The sequence below is a fragment of the Indicator indicator genome, chromosome 18 (genome assembly GCF_027791375.1).
Source record: "Indicator indicator isolate 239-I01 chromosome 18, UM_Iind_1.1, whole genome shotgun sequence".
NCBI classification, from domain to species: Eukaryota; Metazoa; Chordata; class Aves; order Piciformes; family Indicatoridae; genus Indicator; species Indicator indicator.
In genome coordinates, this window is record NC_072027.1 from 11,202,783 (window position 1) to 11,219,763 (window position 16,981).

The 16,981-nt window shown below is 49.9% G+C and overlaps 1 protein-coding gene across 1 annotated transcript in view; it reads left to right on the forward strand.

Moving 5' to 3' along the window:
* The first annotated feature begins 400 nt into the window (after positions 1-400).
* Positions 401-16,981, forward strand: part of PPP2R2B (protein phosphatase 2 regulatory subunit Bbeta) — a 76,209-nt gene continuing 59,628 nt past the window's right edge. The window contains exons 1-2 of the mRNA XM_054389407.1: positions 401-410; positions 548-625. Coding sequence (XP_054245382.1) covers positions 401-410; positions 548-625 — 88 coding nt within the window. The remainder of the gene's footprint in view (positions 411-547; positions 626-16,981) is intronic.

The following is a 16,981-nucleotide window of genomic DNA, read 5'->3' on the forward strand; positions in this document are numbered from 1 at the left end:
GATTCCAGGCAAATGTTGTTGATGAGGTCAAGATGTCCTAGAAAGCAGCTTTGTTCTGCTTGGGTTGGTGGCCAAGCAGGTCACAATTACAGTGACGACAAACTGCATAAAAATTTGGAGGCAGCAAGAGTATTTCTCTTTTCCTGTCTTGCCCTGTTTAGCAGCAACAACATTGCTGCTAATGGGGGACATTAGTATTCTGATGGGGAGAGGCTGTGACAAAGAGGGTGACTGCAGGCCCGCTGACTCTTCTGTGCTGCTGCCAGTGATGGGGGGGCTGGGTCCAGTTGCACCACCTCGGAATAGCCCCGCCATGGTACGGGGAGCACAGACGGGCATTCATAGCTCCGGCGCCACACGCTCGGTCCTGCAGCGCTAGCGCTGAGCTTGGCATGAGAGAATGACACCAGGTGAGCAGAGGCTGATCTTCATGCAGTGGCTGCAGATATTATGTGCCAGTTTGTGTGTGTGCATGCATGTGCAAAGGGACAAGCTCTGTACCAGTGTGATCCTGTCTTAGCTGCTTTCTGCATGCTTTCCCTGGCAGGATTTGGAAACCTCATGCAGGACGTGCTGTGGTGCTTTAGTCAAGTGAAGGGAACTATAGACATTGGAGTGACAGAAGGTAAGCTGATTTTTATCTTTTGCTGCTGAGATCCAGAGTCAACTTGTTTGTCCTGTACAACTTTCCTGATCAGTGTGTGAGGGGATGCTCACCTGTGGTTGGAAACTCCTGGCACAGAGCTGAGTTACACTGCTTTCTGCCTTTAGTAAGTAATTACACATTGGAAAGAGATGGGCCACTAAAATTAGCTATTGATCCAAGAAATTAATTTGAAGGCATCATGGCTTAATCACATCGATATCTCTGAAACAGATTTCCTTTGGGTTTTCCGTTGTTACTTACAGAATCTTTGAGGGAATTATGAGACAGACTCTCCCACTGTAAACAGCTGAGTTCTGTTTCTGGGCAATTCAGCTAAAACTTGGTGCTCGTTCTGCTGTCTGAAGTTCAGCTGCAGTGCATATGTGTGTACAGAACTGTGTCTGTGCAGGAGGGATGATGCAGGCAATTGGGGAATTTAGGAGCACACCCAGCAGCTTTCAGGGTGATTTGTGCTCCTCAGGCATTTGGGCACTTCTCTTTCTGCAAGCACATCTGTCCAGCAGTTAGCCAAAATGTGGGCTGCAAACCCATGGACAATTGAGATGAAATAGGTTCGGTCAATTTTCCAAATTTAAAGCTGGGTTTATTCATTCAGCTCCATTCTCCCTGTGATTGTTCTGGTTTAAACTTCTTGCTAGGCATTTTCTTACATTTTCTCATTTCTCACTTTCATATTCTCTTACTGCATTGCCCATTAATCCATTCATTCCTTTCCCTTTCTGTTTCACATTTTATTCCCTATATGTTCTTTATCCCTCAAGAATAAGCAAAATCTTTATCATATCCCTCTTTTCTTAACTTCACAGTATATTTAGGCATCTAAATTTAGATCCACTGGCCTGTGCTGTAAGGAGGCCAAGCAAGCAGTGATAGAATCCTGCTTTCCTGTGTCTGGAGTGGGTTGGTTTGTGTCCCTCAGTGACCTTGTACATTCATATGTAACGGCCTGTGCTGTTTTGGAGCTCCAGAGGACATGAGTGGTGTTCTCTGGGATCACACTGTGAGTGGACCACACCATGGACAAGCTGGAATCAGAAGGTAGCCTATGAGGTGGCTGCCCAGCAAGGCTTAGTTGCACTTGCAGAACCCTGTCAATGTTTTTCTGCCTGAAGCCACAGTGTTGAGACTGCCAGTACCATTTCATCCTCCACCTAAATGGTTTGGGACATGAGGATAATACCGGGGAAAGGGCTTGCCAATAGGAGCAGCAGTGTCTGGGAAAGCATTGCTGGAATTGCAGACACTCACAGATCCTTGGGTAGCTGTTGAGAGAATGAATGTAGGAACTGAGATGGCCTCTTAGATCTTTTTCTTCTATTTAGTTGTATTTCCTGTGGGATGCTTTATTTAAAAGCCTAGTTTTCTAAGACAAGGAAGAGGACAAAGTCAGCCCATGCTGACAGCAGAGCTCTGACTACTCTAGGAGGGATGTGGTTCTGTCCAGTACTGTCCCCTCTTCCACCTCAGCAGCTGTTCTCCCTTAGGCTGCTTCTGCAGAAGGGAGGTTCAGTCTATAACCTCTGGAGATCATAGTGGGGCACAAAACTCAGAATAATATTCAACAATTTGTTAAATCTTTTTTTTGGAGGGGTGAGGGTGGGAGTGTGTGAATCTGCAGTTCATTTGAAGTGGTCACGAGTGCTTGTTTGTTAGTGGAGGGTTAATAAAATGGGAGGCTGCCTCTTCTTACTCCCTATCATTTTGTTAATGGAACTGTACCATGGTTTTTAAAAATTTACTTTATTTTCCCATTTGAGACTTAGTGCAGGAGGAATCCAGAGGGATTAGGACAGCAAAGAACTGTGATTTCTTCTTGGGCTAACTTGGATTCACAGAACAGTAAAGGCTGGAAGATGACACTTAAAGACCATATTCAGTGAAACCAGTAACAAAAGTGATTGTGTTGTTCTGTGGAATCAAGAGACAACTTTATCACTTCCTTGGGTAAACCCATGCATAGTTTCCAGGCACAGCTGACCAGCAGTCCTTGCTTTAGAGACAGTGGTTTGCATTTCCAGGCAAGTACATTAAATAATCTCATTGTGTCAGTCCTGCATGAACACACAAAGTGAGAGTACTTTATAAAATACTGTCTCTTTATTTCATCCCTTGTTTCCTGGGTTGGATTTTGGATACACAGCAGTACTTGGTCTTCAGCCATCAACTCTTAAGCAGGAAGGCTTTGCACTGCCTGCAGCCCAGACCTGAATTGATTTTTTTCAAATTCAGAAAGGATATTTTGAATAAAGATATTCAAGTGAAATGAAAAGCTCCTCTCTTCACTGGCACAGGTGCTTTGCATGTCTCCAGTATAGATGCAGTCGTGCTGTCATCTGCCAGCAGCAGCAGAATTAGAAGTCTGCAGCCAGATGCTGAGATCAGGTGAAGAATGAGCCTATGCTCCACACAGGGACTCAGCATCAGGAAGGGGTGGCCAGTGGCATAGTCCTAACCCCAAAACTTGTCCATAGAGTAATTAATCAGCAGAAAGCAGGGCTGTGAGCAGCAGTGGTTTCTCTCATCATTTCTTTCCAACCTGCCCTTCTGATGCTGTGGTATGTTCTTTTATGGCACCTGGGCAGGCCGTGGCAGGGAGGGTTTGGAGTGCGCCAAACTGTGAGAGATCTCTGGACCGTGATTGGAAAAGCTCTGGGAATATTGATCCCGATCCATTCCACTTACTGAGTGCTGCAGGACCTGAGTTGGCAGCAGCGCCCTGACAGAATCCCTAACACAGCAAAACGCGTTCTCATCTCTGCTGTAGTTTGCGTACTCCGGGCTGGAGGTGCCTTTCCGATGCCTCTCAGTTCTCTCTCCCGATCCAAAGAGGGCTCCCGGCTGCGGGGGCTGGAGCAGTCGTCGGGTCTCTGGGCTGCTCCTGCCTCGAGGGCTCGGGAGTCCCACGGGAACGACTCATGGCTCGGGAGCGCAGCAGAGTTTTAAAGCAGAAATGACGCCAGGATCCCGCCACTCTCCCGGTGGCTGTCCCGGTGGCTGTCCCGGTGGCTGCCCCTCCGCCCACTGCGCTCCCGGGGCCAGAGCCGAGGAACGGCTGCGGAGCCCGACGGCTGCGGGGCGGAGCGGTTGGGGCTCGGCGGAATCCCCACAGCCTGCCCACGGGGCCCCCCGCCCGGCTCTGCTCCTCCCGGGGCCGTGTTCGCGGCCGGGACCGGCTTAGTCAGCAGCCCGGAGCCGGGCGGGCTGGAGTCGGCAGCATGGGGAGCGGCGGCACCGGCAGCTTCCGGCCGGCTCTCACCGCCGGGCAGCCCCCGCGCCGAGCCCCCGCTGCTGTCGTGTAGCTGCCAGGGCTACAGGGGGCTGAGCCGGGGCCACGTTATTGCCGGCTGGTTTTTGGGTTTTGTGGTTGTTTTTTTGTTTGTTTGTTTGTTTGTTTTTTGTTTTGGTGGTTTTGTTTGGTTGTTGTTGGTTGGTTTGGTGGGATTCCCCCCCCCCCCTTTTTTTTTTTCTTTTAGCTTTGTCTGCCTTCACCCCCCTCCCTCGCTGTTTTAACTACGGGCTGGGAAGATGCGGTGCTTCTGGCGGTCCCTTCCGTACCTGCTGCGCCCGCCCCGCTCCGCTCTCGCCGCCAGCTGCCACGCGGAAGGTACGCGCAGAGTCTCCGGGGAGAGCGCGGCGGGGAGCGGGGGGAGCTGCGGGCCGGGGCTCAGAGGTTCTTATCGGGTGTTTGTCACGGCGGGGTGAGGGGCTGGGGCTGAGCGCTGCCAGCGCTGCTCTGACTGCAACAAACAGAGGGCCGCGGAATGAGGACTTTAGCTGTGGTTCTGCTGCGTGTTCTGTAGGTGTTTGTCGTTTGTAACGGTGGCTTTTAACTTGTCTGCCGCCCGAAAACGAACAAATCCCGTCAAGCACTGCACATGTGCAGCCTCTCCACACCGGGTAAAGCAAAGCCTGCCTGCAGCCCTCACAAACCAGCTCTGCAGCGACCCGGGATAAACGAAACCTGCTCAGCACTGAGTGAACTTTAATGCAGAGTTCCAGCGCTGTGTGCGCCCAGGTGGAGGGAGCAGTGCTTGTCCTGCTGCCCGTGTGATAGGGCTGTCAGATATGGGCTTGTGGATGGGTTTGAGGCGGTTAGCCTCAGTTGCTGCCCACCATGTGTCCAGAGAAAAAGCAGAGCTGTGGGGAGAACCTCACCATGGCGCCTGATGCCTTGGCCAAGGCTGAAGGTACAGAGTGGAAAGCTCAGGCAGGGGACTAGGCAGTAACTCCAGGCTACGTTATGGTATTAACTTAGGCTGCTGTATTGCAGTCCAAGAAGACAGTATGAACTTTCCCCCTCCCTGTTCTCTGAAGTTCTAAACAGATGAAATTATCCCTATCAGAGAAAAGAGGCTGCTCTCCTGCCCCAGCTTGGCAGAGGTGTCCCTTTGTGCCTCTGCAGCACTCTCTGTGCTCACCCCTTCCTGCTGAAATGTTCCTCCAAAGACCCTTCTGATCCTGGCTCCATCCAGACCCAGACCTGAAATCTCAATGCATTTTCCATTATCTCACTGTAAGAATTCCTTCTTTGTTCATCCCAAATTCCCAAAGCTGTCAGCAAAAGATCTGGGTCAGCAAAGATCCTTGAACAGAGAACAAAACTGTAATAAGCCTGAAGTTCAAGCACACTTGTTTATCCTCTTCTGGCAGTGCCTATGAAGTGGGTTTAGAAGGTTGCTGCTGAGCACTCATTTATTTCCCTGTAGACCAGTTTGTTGTTGGCCTCTGCTTTGCTGGGAAATCGTGGCCCTTGACTGCCCATGGAAATGATCCAGAATTGTTATTGTTATTCTGGAGGTGTAGGGTTGTGATGGGGAGGAGAGGGTCCAGCTGGAGAAAGCTGATGCAGGTGAAGTGCCTTAGGTGGTAGATATGGTGGCTGAGCAGGCAGTGTGATGGCTTCACTTGCCTTACCTTTTGTTGCAATTGCACTGCCGGTACTTGGTGCTGTCCAGAAATGCCAGTCCTCCCTGTACCACGGCATGTGTCCTAGCATGAGTACAGCACTGTGGTTGGAGACCCTGTGGAAATACTGCCTGGGCTTCAGCAGCACAACTCAATGAGGCCTCCAGATGAGTGGTCAGTATGGCATGTTTGAATTCAGTCAGCCTAGCAGCACATAGGACACAAGCTGTGCTCTGTTGACCCTAGAGACTGTAGCTTGGCTGAGCAGTTTGACAGAACTTGAACTCACCACCCTGCCCTTGGGACCCTGATTGCTTCTGCAGAGCTGTGCCAGAATGGGAAGGAACATTGCTGCAAGAAAGCAGTTCTTGGTCTGCTACTTAAGATGCATCACAACTATCTGAATCTGCCTTCTTCTCAAGGTGGTGTGGGCACTGAAAATCGATCCAAACACATCCCTGATGCGAAGCCTGCCCTGTGGGCTTCAGTCCTTCATTGTTTGCTGAAAAGGGGCAGAGTGATAGAGGGGCCGGTGCCCTGGGAGAAACGTGTGTATGCTTCTGTCAGGTCTGTGAGGACTGTGGGGAGGCTGCAGCAGGGAAGACTCTGTGATTGCAAAATAAACCCCTTCAGAGTGAACATAGCTGTACTGGTCACACTGTGCCTAGGGTTTAAATGCAAACCTTTCTTATATCAGCAACATGTTCAACTTCAGGATATCAAAGATCATTTAAACCCTTAGCTAAGCAACCCTTCAGAGAAAAGCCTTTGAATTAAGAAAACAATCTCTTTTCCTGCAGAGGCGGAAGCAAGCACAAAGATGGGAAGTGAGTTCTCTGAGGTCATGCAGTTGCCAAACTTTTAGTCATGCATATGTTTTTCTTCCAGAACTAAAACAGAAATGTGTTTTTGTGTACTTTTGTGAGCAGGTTTGAAGTGCTGGCTTTTCCTGTGGAAGTATTGATTCTTTTGGATAATTTAAGTGATGCTTAGACATGTAATAGTTATTTCCTGTCCTGAAATCTGTTACTGTGCTTGGGGGATCTTTAACTGCATTGTTAATTTGACAGGCCAGCACCTTGGATACATTTTCAGTAACTTAATTTTTTTCCAGATTTGGTTGACATTGAGTTAGGCTGAAGGTCTCATATCACTCTGGTAAGTGCAGCTGTTCATTGCTACAGTGGTGGGATCTCTGTGCAATAGTGTGTTAGTTAGGGATCATTTAAATATTAATCTTTATTTAATATTAAATACTTTATCCAACATTTAAATTTACTGCTCAGGTCTAGATTTTTTTTTTTTTGGTAACAGAAAAATAATGATGCAGATTTGATACCGCAGTGCTGAAACTCTGGGCAGTCCAGTGAGAGCAAGCTGAGGAGGTGTACACCAAAGAAGCACTGCTGCTTTCAAGCCAGACCCCACACAAAGGCATGCTATGAGTTTTTGTACCATTTTATTAATTCCAGTCACCTTAGGCCAGAGGGTTGGAGCTCAGTTGTGGCTGTGAGAAGGCTCGAGCAGTACTGGTAGGAGCAATAAACTTACTGGTGGGAGCAATAAACTCACTGGTTGTTCTGCACCAGCAAGTCTCGGTATTTCTTGCTTTGAAAAGTCCCCCAGGAGCTTGTTATTGCTCTGCAGCTCATTTCTGAATGTTCTTTATTCGTGCAAATAATTTAGAATGAGTAAATCAGCAGCTTATAGAAAGTTTTGGTGGTAGGGCATTACAAACCTTGGCAAGCAGAAGGTTTGTAATCACGGGTGTGGAATTCTGATGCTGGATGTTTTTTTCTGTCATGGGGGACAACACAGCTTCATGTTATACTGTGAGTAGATTTCTGTTTGCCTGGGAAATAGAAGACAGAGAAATAAAACTTCCTGTAATGAGGGTACCCAGAACTGAGACAGTGCACAAGGGGTAGGACCAGCCTGTGTGAGATACCAGTGGGGAGAGCTGCTGAAGGTGGTGAAGGGCTCTGGAACCCTGTTGTGCTTCATCCTTCTGCCATCAGAGGCAGCTGTGAGAGGAGCAGTACTGCTCAAATGTGACTTGTGTTGGAGAACAAGTGCAGGGAGCACGGGAAGGTCATGAATCACAGCTGCAGGGATGGAAACAAGGGTTGGCTGTACAGCCACCACAGGCTGTCATCTGGGTCTGAGTCTCCTTGGTCAACATCTCAACTGTTTATCACGTTATCATTGTGGCTGCACTCACTGTCTGCTTGGCTGTGCCTCTGGTTGGCAGCTCTGGCTCTCCTGGGAGCAGAGGCACAGATCAGAGCATGACTGTGATGAGGGTGGGCACCAGCCCCTGGTGCAGACCTACTCTGCCTTGCCACAGATACAGACAGCCCTTGGTCCCTACTGCCCGCCAAAGAGTTATCCCAGGGCATGGATTGGAACAAATTCTTTATCATGAGGGTGGTGGAACACTAAAACAGGTTGCCCAGGGAGGTAGTTGAGGTCCCATCCCTGGAGATATTCAAGGTCAGGCTTGACAAGGCTCTGAGCAACCTGATCTATTGGAGGATGTCCCTGCTCATGCAAGGGGGTGAGGGTGTGTGTTTGACTAGGTGACACAAAGGCCAAGATGTTTAATCACTTACATTTGAGTTGATTTTAAAGCTTAGCTCAAAGGTGCCCTAAAGTTAGAGGGTTAGCTTTTTAGGGATCATTAACGTAAAAGCTCAGCCAGAGGCACCTTAAAACTAAGCTCTCTACCTTAGGGGCACCTCTAGGCTGAGCTTTTGTCTTTGGAATATTTTGAGTGATGCATGTAAAAAATAATTATTTTCTGATAGGCTGCAGACAGTGGATTCCTGTGTGGGTGACCATAAGAAGAAAGTTCAGGTTTTACCTCTGACTGTAGCTCAGTTGAATAGGACAGTTGGGTAAGTGAGGCAAGGTCTGCTTGGGAACTGCTGAGATTTAGACACATGTTCAGCAGTGACCCTGGTCTGGGATGTTTAGTGTCCATGAACCAGCAGGCTAGGGCTGGCTGTCTCCTCTGGCAGCACTTAATCCCTGCATGTGGCTCTGCAGAGCAACCCTTGCTCTGGGTGCTGAAGAACTCTTAGGACAACAGGAATTACAGTCCAAATCCTTGGCTTGGAATGAACCTGAAATATGTAATTTTTGTTTGGTTTTTTTGGAGACTTTAGCTTTGTTGTTACAATGACCCTTGCACTTACCATCAGCTGGTCAGTTTTGTCCCTGCTGTGCTGAGCACAAGTGGGTTTATTTTTCTGATGGTTCTGACCCGAGTTAATCAGGCACTGGCAGTCAGGAGCTTCGCTGAAGTCCTGAATTACCCTGGAGTAAACCCCACATCAATTAAATCTGGAGCAGCATTAACGCTACAGAAGGGGATGTGTGTTAGAGGTACAGCGAGGTTGTGTAACTATGCAAATAGGGTTTGGTGTAACTAATAGTCTATAATTACATGAAGAGAGGCCATTAGTTTAAGGCTGATGGGGGAAGAACACTGAGTTAAGATTGAGTTTTCTGCAATAATTGCATTTCCAGATTTAGCTGTACTTTAATTTCTGTCTCAGTGCCATACCAACCCTTGCTTTTTAGTGAGGAACATCAGACTTGCTCTAATGTTTGCTCTTGCATTTATCAGAACCTGTGCTGTGAGCAGGAACCCAACCACTTGGTCTGGGCCTTCCATAGCATCTAGTGAGGTTAATTTTGGGTGACTGTGCACAAATGAATTGTTGCTGGGGGAGAAGAGGCAAATGCCCTCTCCAAAGTCGTAGGCACAAAGGCAAAACAAAGCCTGTTGTGTGAGAACTGTTTCACATCCTCCTGAACTCAAGGCCTTGTTTTTGCCACATCTGTTTCTCTCCATTCCTGTTCCCCCACAGGAGGTGCAGAAAAGGAGGCTGAGGGGAGACCTCGCTCTCTACAACTCTCTGAAAGGAGGTTAGAGCTAGGTGGGGATTTGTCTCTTCTCCCAAGGAACAAGACATAGGATGAGAAGAAATGGCCTCAGGTTGCCCCAGAGGAGGTTTAGGTTGGGCATTAGAAGAAACTTCTTCACTGAAAGGATTCTCAAAGACTGGAACAGGCTGCCCAGGGAGGTAGTTGAATCCCTATCCCTGGAGGTGTTTAAAAGAGGCAGAGATGTGGTGCTGAGGGACATGGGTTAGCACCAGCCTTGGTACAGAATGGTTGGATGAGGTGATCCTAAAGGTCTTTTACAACCCAAACGGTTCTGTGATGCTACGATCCCCCTATGTTGCCCAGCCCCTGTGCAGTGCCAGCTGTGAGGGGCAGACATCCTGCAGCTGAAGGGCAGGGAGAGCCCCTGGCATGACTCTGGACTTCTTCATCCCGAGAGATAGTGAGTCTTGCCCTGAGTAGAGCTGGTGGGGAGCTCCGGGATGCCCAGTGGGGTGGTACCTGGCAGAACTTGGGGTTCTTCCAGCCGAGAAGGGTTAGAGACCCGGTTAGAGACACGAGCGGGATTCGGGCCCTGAGGCAGCCCTACTCTCCCTGCTCGTGGTGCTGCTGTCACCGAGACGCGTGTCGGTAGGCACTGTCGGTAGAACTGTCCCCAGCACTGTCGGTAAGCACTGTCCCCGTACTCCTTCCGGGAGAGACCCGCGGCTTTCGGACCTGTCCCGGCGCTGCCCAGCCCCAGATACCCCGAGTCCTGTCTCCGTCCCTGCTACTTCTTCCCGTGCCGAGCAGGCACTGCCCAGCCTCGAACGCAGCGGCTGGGGCCGGCGCTATTCGGCACTCCTCGCCCCTCCCGGCTCCGCCTCGCTCTGCCCGCCGCGAGTCCCGGCGGCTGCCGGGCGAGGGCGGTGTCTGCCGGTGCCGGTGGCACCGCCGGTGCCGCCCCAGCCGCCTAGGTGGCGGGGTCTTCCCGGGGCAGGGTTCCCCGGCACGTCTCGGGGTACGCTGGACAGTTTGGGTGGCACCCCCGGGAGATCTGCTTGCCGCCTCCCCGCCTGCGAGGGATGCTGGCTCGGTGCCACTCGGCCTTTGCTGGTAGCTTCGGACCAGCCGGGTCGTCTCTACCCCCGAGGAGGAGAGAACCGAGCGCGGCGTGGCGGGTGAAGGTGCCACTGGCAGGCGGCTCGGTGATGCCTGCAGCGGGCCCAGCCTCGGACGGGGCCAGGGACGGGAGCAGGGCCGGCTCTAAGCAAAGCACGGCGAGCGCTCGCTCCGTGGGGAACTCGGCAGGGCTCCGGCGCCGGTAAACGTGACCGTGGCCGAGCTCTCTGCTCTCCGGGACTGTCAGTTCATTGCCCGACCTGGCGGGGGAAGTCACACCCGTGAGTAGCACCAACCAGCAGTGCTCCTGGATTGGCGTGTCCCACCTGACGCTCGGTGGGACCTCACTCCTGCCCCTGTGTGCCCTCACGACGAGTGCCCGCAGAAGGCTGAAGCAGCACGTTCCTTCGTTACAAAAAATGTCATTGGGGGGGTTAGTCAGAAATACTTGTGATTGTGGGTGTGCATCCTGCTGTCAGAGGACTTTGAAGATGATATTCCTTCTTTCCCAGTCTGGGTCGGGAAGTTGCTTCCCACCCCTCTGTGCTGCTCAGCAACTTACCCTGCAACCATCGGGCTCCTGGTGCTGGGCCTCCTGTGATCTGCACATCAAACCTGCTCCAGCAAAGACAGAGCACGTTTGCAGCATGTTTCCAGGGCTCTGGAGATGTTTCTATTGTGTGACTGCTCTTCACTCACTACAGATGGGTTCAGCTGTGCTTCCCAGTCATCTATATTTAGTTAGTGCTTAAATCAGCACAAAGGTACCTTCTGTCATCCCTCCCGCTCTGAAGAGACCTGATTGAGGTTGCAGGGTTGCACAGCTAGAGATGCTTCTGAGTGGGAGAGAGGGAAAGCAGCTGGCTGGGAGCCTGAGCTCTGGCATGGGGCCTGGCTCCAAGTGCAGTTATTTCAAGTGCTTTGGGAGAAGGCAAGATGATGAATGTGGTCAGGGTGACCTACCTGTAAGGGAAAGTGGGGAAATTGTGTCTATTTCTGGGCTCCACCATGGACAGCTTTGCCCATGGTTGGTGGGATTGCTGGATCTGTAATCCCAGGGCAGTAGACTGCTCCCCCCACAGCACAGATTGCATTTGGCACACAGCAGAGACGCAGCTCAGTGCCTCTGATCAAACCTAGAGACATGTTTAGCTGCTGCCCTGGGCTGCCAGACCTGATGCTCAGTAGCCAGAGGTAGCACAGAAATGTCACAAGCTATTGCACTGGCAGAAGGCATGAAGGGTCATAGCTCTCCTTTTGTCAACGGGAGTGTTCACAGAAGCAGCATCCTGAGGACTAACCTTTAACTTCTTTGCAGACAGCTTTGCTAAAGCCATCTCACCAGGAAAGTCCCAGAAATTCCTGAAATGGTTTGATGTGATGGTGAAGCTGTGCAGGGGTAATTGCCATCTACAGGACCCTGTTCTGACCATAAAAGCCTTATGCTAGTGACTGTTCAACAGCAACCAGTGAATCCTGGTTGATACTATACTCTAAACAATGTTCTAATGTGGATTTTAAAAGCAGCCCAGACTGTCATAGGCAGATCGTGCTATATTTGGGAGATAAATGTGCTATCAGCTTTGTAAAGCCATATGGTGTATTTATTCACAATCAGCAGTTCCTTTCAAACCCAAGTTCGTGGCATTTAGTGATACATTTCCAGTATACAGCTCAGCACTCTTTGCTTCTTTTTCCTTTTCCAGCAGATGATGTGAGAGTGGTCAGCTGGCTGCTGTCGTAGGCCACCTCTTGTCTGGGCAACGCGTATTCAGCACTATCATTAATCACTTACATTAGTGGGTTCTTACAGAGTCCTGTGTTCTTCATCATCAGTTTTTGTCCCTGCACAGATTCATTTCTGGTGCTGCTGGCTGCTTTTGTTCCTTTCCGTGCAGTGTGGCACAGCAGTATGACTTTTTGTCTTGGTCTCCTCTGGAAATGGGGTTTGTAAGGTCACACTCAGGGCATGTGTCAGTGTGGCAGCCAGACCTGCTTTCGTCCAGTACTCCTGGCCTTGCTTCTGCTCCACCAGATCTGGCTGAGGTCTGGGGGTCTTGAAGGTTCCAGCTCTGTGGGAGTGTGGGCAGAGGGAGATCCTCTTGGCCATCTGGAGATCTTGAGTCTTGGAGCTTGTCACAGCCATGGGCTAAACACTTGGTTACTACTCACTGGTGGTCTAGGCGTAAAGTCTCTGTATCTGAAAGGGCAGGGAACTTGATGAAGGTTATTTAAAAACAAAATAAATAAAAAAAACATTATAAAGTGAGGCACAGGATTTACATTTCTTGATTTCTTGTCTTTATTGATCTTTATTGATCTTCTTGTTTGCAACTGGGGGGATATCTTTAGATTTGCAGAGGAAGAGATGTCGTGAGAGCCCTTCAGCGCTCACTGAGCTTCATTTAGCACCATGGCTGGGCTTGGCCTGTGCAAAAGGCACAGCTGACAGGTTGTGTCCTCCAGATGCTTCTGTAGGAGATCCTGTCCCTGTGGGGCTGGGTTCTTCTCTGGAAGAGGTTTGAAGGGGTATTGGTCCCCTTCTAAGGCAACCACAAACAATAAATGCATAATAAATGTTCAGGTTTTGCCTGGACTCCTCTGAGTCTCTCCCTTCTGCACTTCTCTTGCTCAGAGATCAAGATGCTGCCGGCTTCTGGGACTGTGAAATTCTGAGGACCTTGGTACTCAGGCATTGGAAGCCTGTCTTTAAAGCCTGAGCTACCCAGTGAGAAAGGACTTACTGCAATGGGTGTCTGTAGGGATTCCATCCCTTGGTCTGGGCTGGATCAGCTTACAGCACAGCAGTGATCCCCAGGTGTTGGGAAGCAGCGAGCTGAGAAGCGTGTTGGTCCAAGAGAGGTGTCTGTGAGGCAGAGCTCAGCTTGGAGCCCTCTTTCCTTCTTCAAGCTGTGGGGCATCCGTGCACGCCCACGCAGACAGGCAGGCACGTGTGTGCAGATCCTGGATTGACACCAGTCTGCATGCTGGTTTTACTGCTCGGTAATCTGGTTTCTTAGTAACGGTCCTGAAGTGGAAATTTCAAAACAAAACCAGTGCATTCAAGAGCAGAAGCTGATGAGGAGGCTTCTCTTTTATTTTTGCCTTGATTCTGCCTTTAAATTCGATGTTCCTCAGCTGAAATGAGTGAGCAAGTCACAAGCAGATGGCAACAAACCCACCACTCTATCCCACGATGAAAACCCACCAAGGTGCATTTTTTGACTCACCGCCACGTAGCTGGATGTTATTATCTTGAAACAAAGGTTAACTGACCTGACTGACCTAATAGCAGTTTAGGTTTATTTCCACCCACACTGTTAACCTCAGGTGGCAGAATAACTGGAGAAGAAAACAAATAATCCAACTGATTAGAAACAGGAGTAGCCTGAGTGAGAGGCAAAAGTGTTTGTGCCTAGGGAGACACAATGCTGCCATGTGCTTGTTCTTGTCTGTGGTGTTCCCATGGGTGTGGGAACCACTGTGGGCCATTGCTGCCCCTGGCTGGGATAGCTGCATTCCTAGGGTGGTGCCTGGGGGTGCTCCTGGGGGACTCCTAGCCTGAGTGGAGGCTCTGTAGGTTCTGTAGTATGATGGGAAAGGGTCAGGAGTCACCCAGAGGTGCTCATTTTCAGGAGAGGTGCAGGACTGCAGTGACAGCTCCTGGTGCATGAACAGCACCTGAGGGGGCCTGGTGCAGAGAAAAGAGAGAGGCTTGGCCCTGCATGGGGGTGAGCAGAGGCTGCCCAGACACGTGCCATGGCCCAAGGGGTCCTGTGCCTTCCCTGTATTCTCACTGGGGAGGCAAACAGCTTTTCCTCGTCTTCTGGGGTCCTGTATCCTGACTGTGAGCATGCACAGCTACACAGCAGGCTCATCACCTGCAGGTAATCCATTTACAGTCCTCCACTGCTTGGGCTGCCCTCAAACCTTCTCATTTTTCTGCTGGCTTTGTGATTTTTCAAGGATGATTGTCCTTGAGAAGAAAATCATTGCAGGTTTGCTGGGCTTGACATCCCTTTCCCTGTTGTCTAAACTTAAAAGCCATAAACCTCACGCTGATGAAATTTCACATGTGAGGCTGAGGAGACCGCAGAGAGGGTTTTTGATAGAATGTCATGGCCATATTTTTCTGACACAGATTATCTGAGGGCAGGAGTGAAGGAACATGGCTGTTATACTCTGGACATTTTGTTCCCTAAATGTAGGTCTCAGAAAATGGAGCACTGGAGCCTCTTTGCCATAGGCTGTTGGCAAGAGTTCCACATGATGGTGTGCATGGATCTGAAACAGGCTCTGCAGGGTTGTAAGTGACTCTTCCCTGGTCAGATGTAGAGTGGAGTGGAAGGGCAAAGAGAGATGAAGCGTGGGAGATGCTTGGGATAGGCTGGTAGAGACCCAGAGCTGCAGGTGCTAGTGTCTGCAGCACAGCTGGGTGTTGCCCAGGACGCTCTTCTGAGGGTGTGGAGTGAGTTACTAATCCGTGTGAACTCGGGGTAATGCCACTCAAATACCTTTTTTAAATGAGCACAATTGTTTGTTTTAGGTGAGTAACCACAGTAAGACTGCACGAGGAATGGGATGTTCAGTGCTTCATGCCTCAGCACTGTGCTGTGTCCAGAGAACATGCTGATGGGTGGGGGATGCTCGTGCTAATGAATCAATTATTCTCCATGTGTGAGTGTTTCTTCCCTTGAACGTTCAGATATCATTCAAAAACATGACAGGAATTACATCAGTTTTGTTTATTAGATTGAATTAAAGCAACTGGATTCCCATGTGGACAGGGGCAATTGGATTTGATGTTACTTTGCATGTTGCTCCAGTCTTATCATGCTGGGGATGGTTCAGGAAGTAATTTTCTTTTAAAGGACAGTAAAATGGTAATGATCACATTGCCAAATTTCAGTGTGCATCTACACAGTGTCACACTGACCTCATTGCTTATGCTGTTGCTTGTGCAGTGTTCAGGAGAAGGCTTTGGGACGGCAGGTCAGGGTGTGAGCACAGACACACTGATGTTCCTGTGTGACCCACCTGCTGCTGGAGTCAGGGCTTGGTTGGGGCTGGGAGGTTTCCTTCCCTCAGGCATTTTATAATCCATTTAACATAACACAGTCATTTGTCTTGTTTGCTGACTACTTAACAGACGGATTTGTGGTGTTTGTGATTACTGTATGAACATTAATAAGACATGATATCTTTTATGAATTAACAGTTTTCCAGGTTTGTTTTCCCAAATGACATGAGGTAGATTATATGTAAATACTGGTGGCACACAAATATTGGTTTTGCAGTTCTAGTGCTTTGAGAATCATGCAAACTTTCAAGGCTCCCCATGGTGTTGTCTTTTTTTATTCTCTCCTCTAAGCTGTGCTTTCATAATCGTTGTCCAGAGCACCACTGGGTTTGTGTTTTTTAAAGCCTTGATGTAAGGAGAGCACAGACCTGGCTGCTGTCCTAAGCCGTTCTCTATGTTCATCCTGCCTATGTGTGTTGTTCCATCCCATTTATATCCCTGCATCATTCTCATATCCCATCGTTCCTCCTGGAGATTTCTAGAAGTGGAAACTGATGTAAATGAGTACACACTGGAGAGAGGACTTCTCCAGTGCTGGGATGTGGCAGTGTCTGGGAGCTGCTCCTGTGCAGTGACTGAGGGGATGAACAGAAGATCGAGCTCTCTTGTCCTGCCTGGTGGCAAGAGGCTGGCAGGGCAGAGCAGGGTACATTTTCAGGGGTGACAACTCAGTCCCTCATGCTGGGACACTGAAAACAGGTTATGTATGTTTTGTGCTAGAGCAGCCAGGCACTGGGGCACACACAGGGATGGGTGCTCCAGCAAGCCCAAGCCCTGTGTTTCCCCGTGCTACCATCTCCACTGGAGATATCTGGAGGTCCTGTGCAGCAGGAAGTGCAGTCCCAGGAGCCACTGATGAAATCCCAATGTGGAATTGGAGGTGTTTGAAGAGAGGAATGCCATGGGATGAAGTGGGAGGGCTGTGCTGAGGCAGTGCCTGCCCGCAGGGCTGCAGTCCCAGCCACCCTGTGTGCCCTCATGTGCTGCTCCCAGTTTGTGGCACTGAGTCATGGGGGTTCAGTACTGAGGACTGAATTTAGAGCCTGTGCACGTGAGGAAAGTCGAATTGGGGGAGCACAACACTCTGTGACCCTCAGGTACTGCTCAGGTGCTTCCAACATGGTTTAAGCTGGGAGGTTCCCTTCTTGAGTGCTTTTCTTTGTAGGCTGTTATAACAGAGTGTGTGACTGTATGCAGACACAAGCATGATGTGAGTATGGTGCAGGGTCACAGGTGCGCAGCCACTGGCCCTAAGTGCTCCCATCCAGGGCTCTGGGCTTCACAGCTCCTGCACAGGGGCTCAAGGGCAGCCCCCA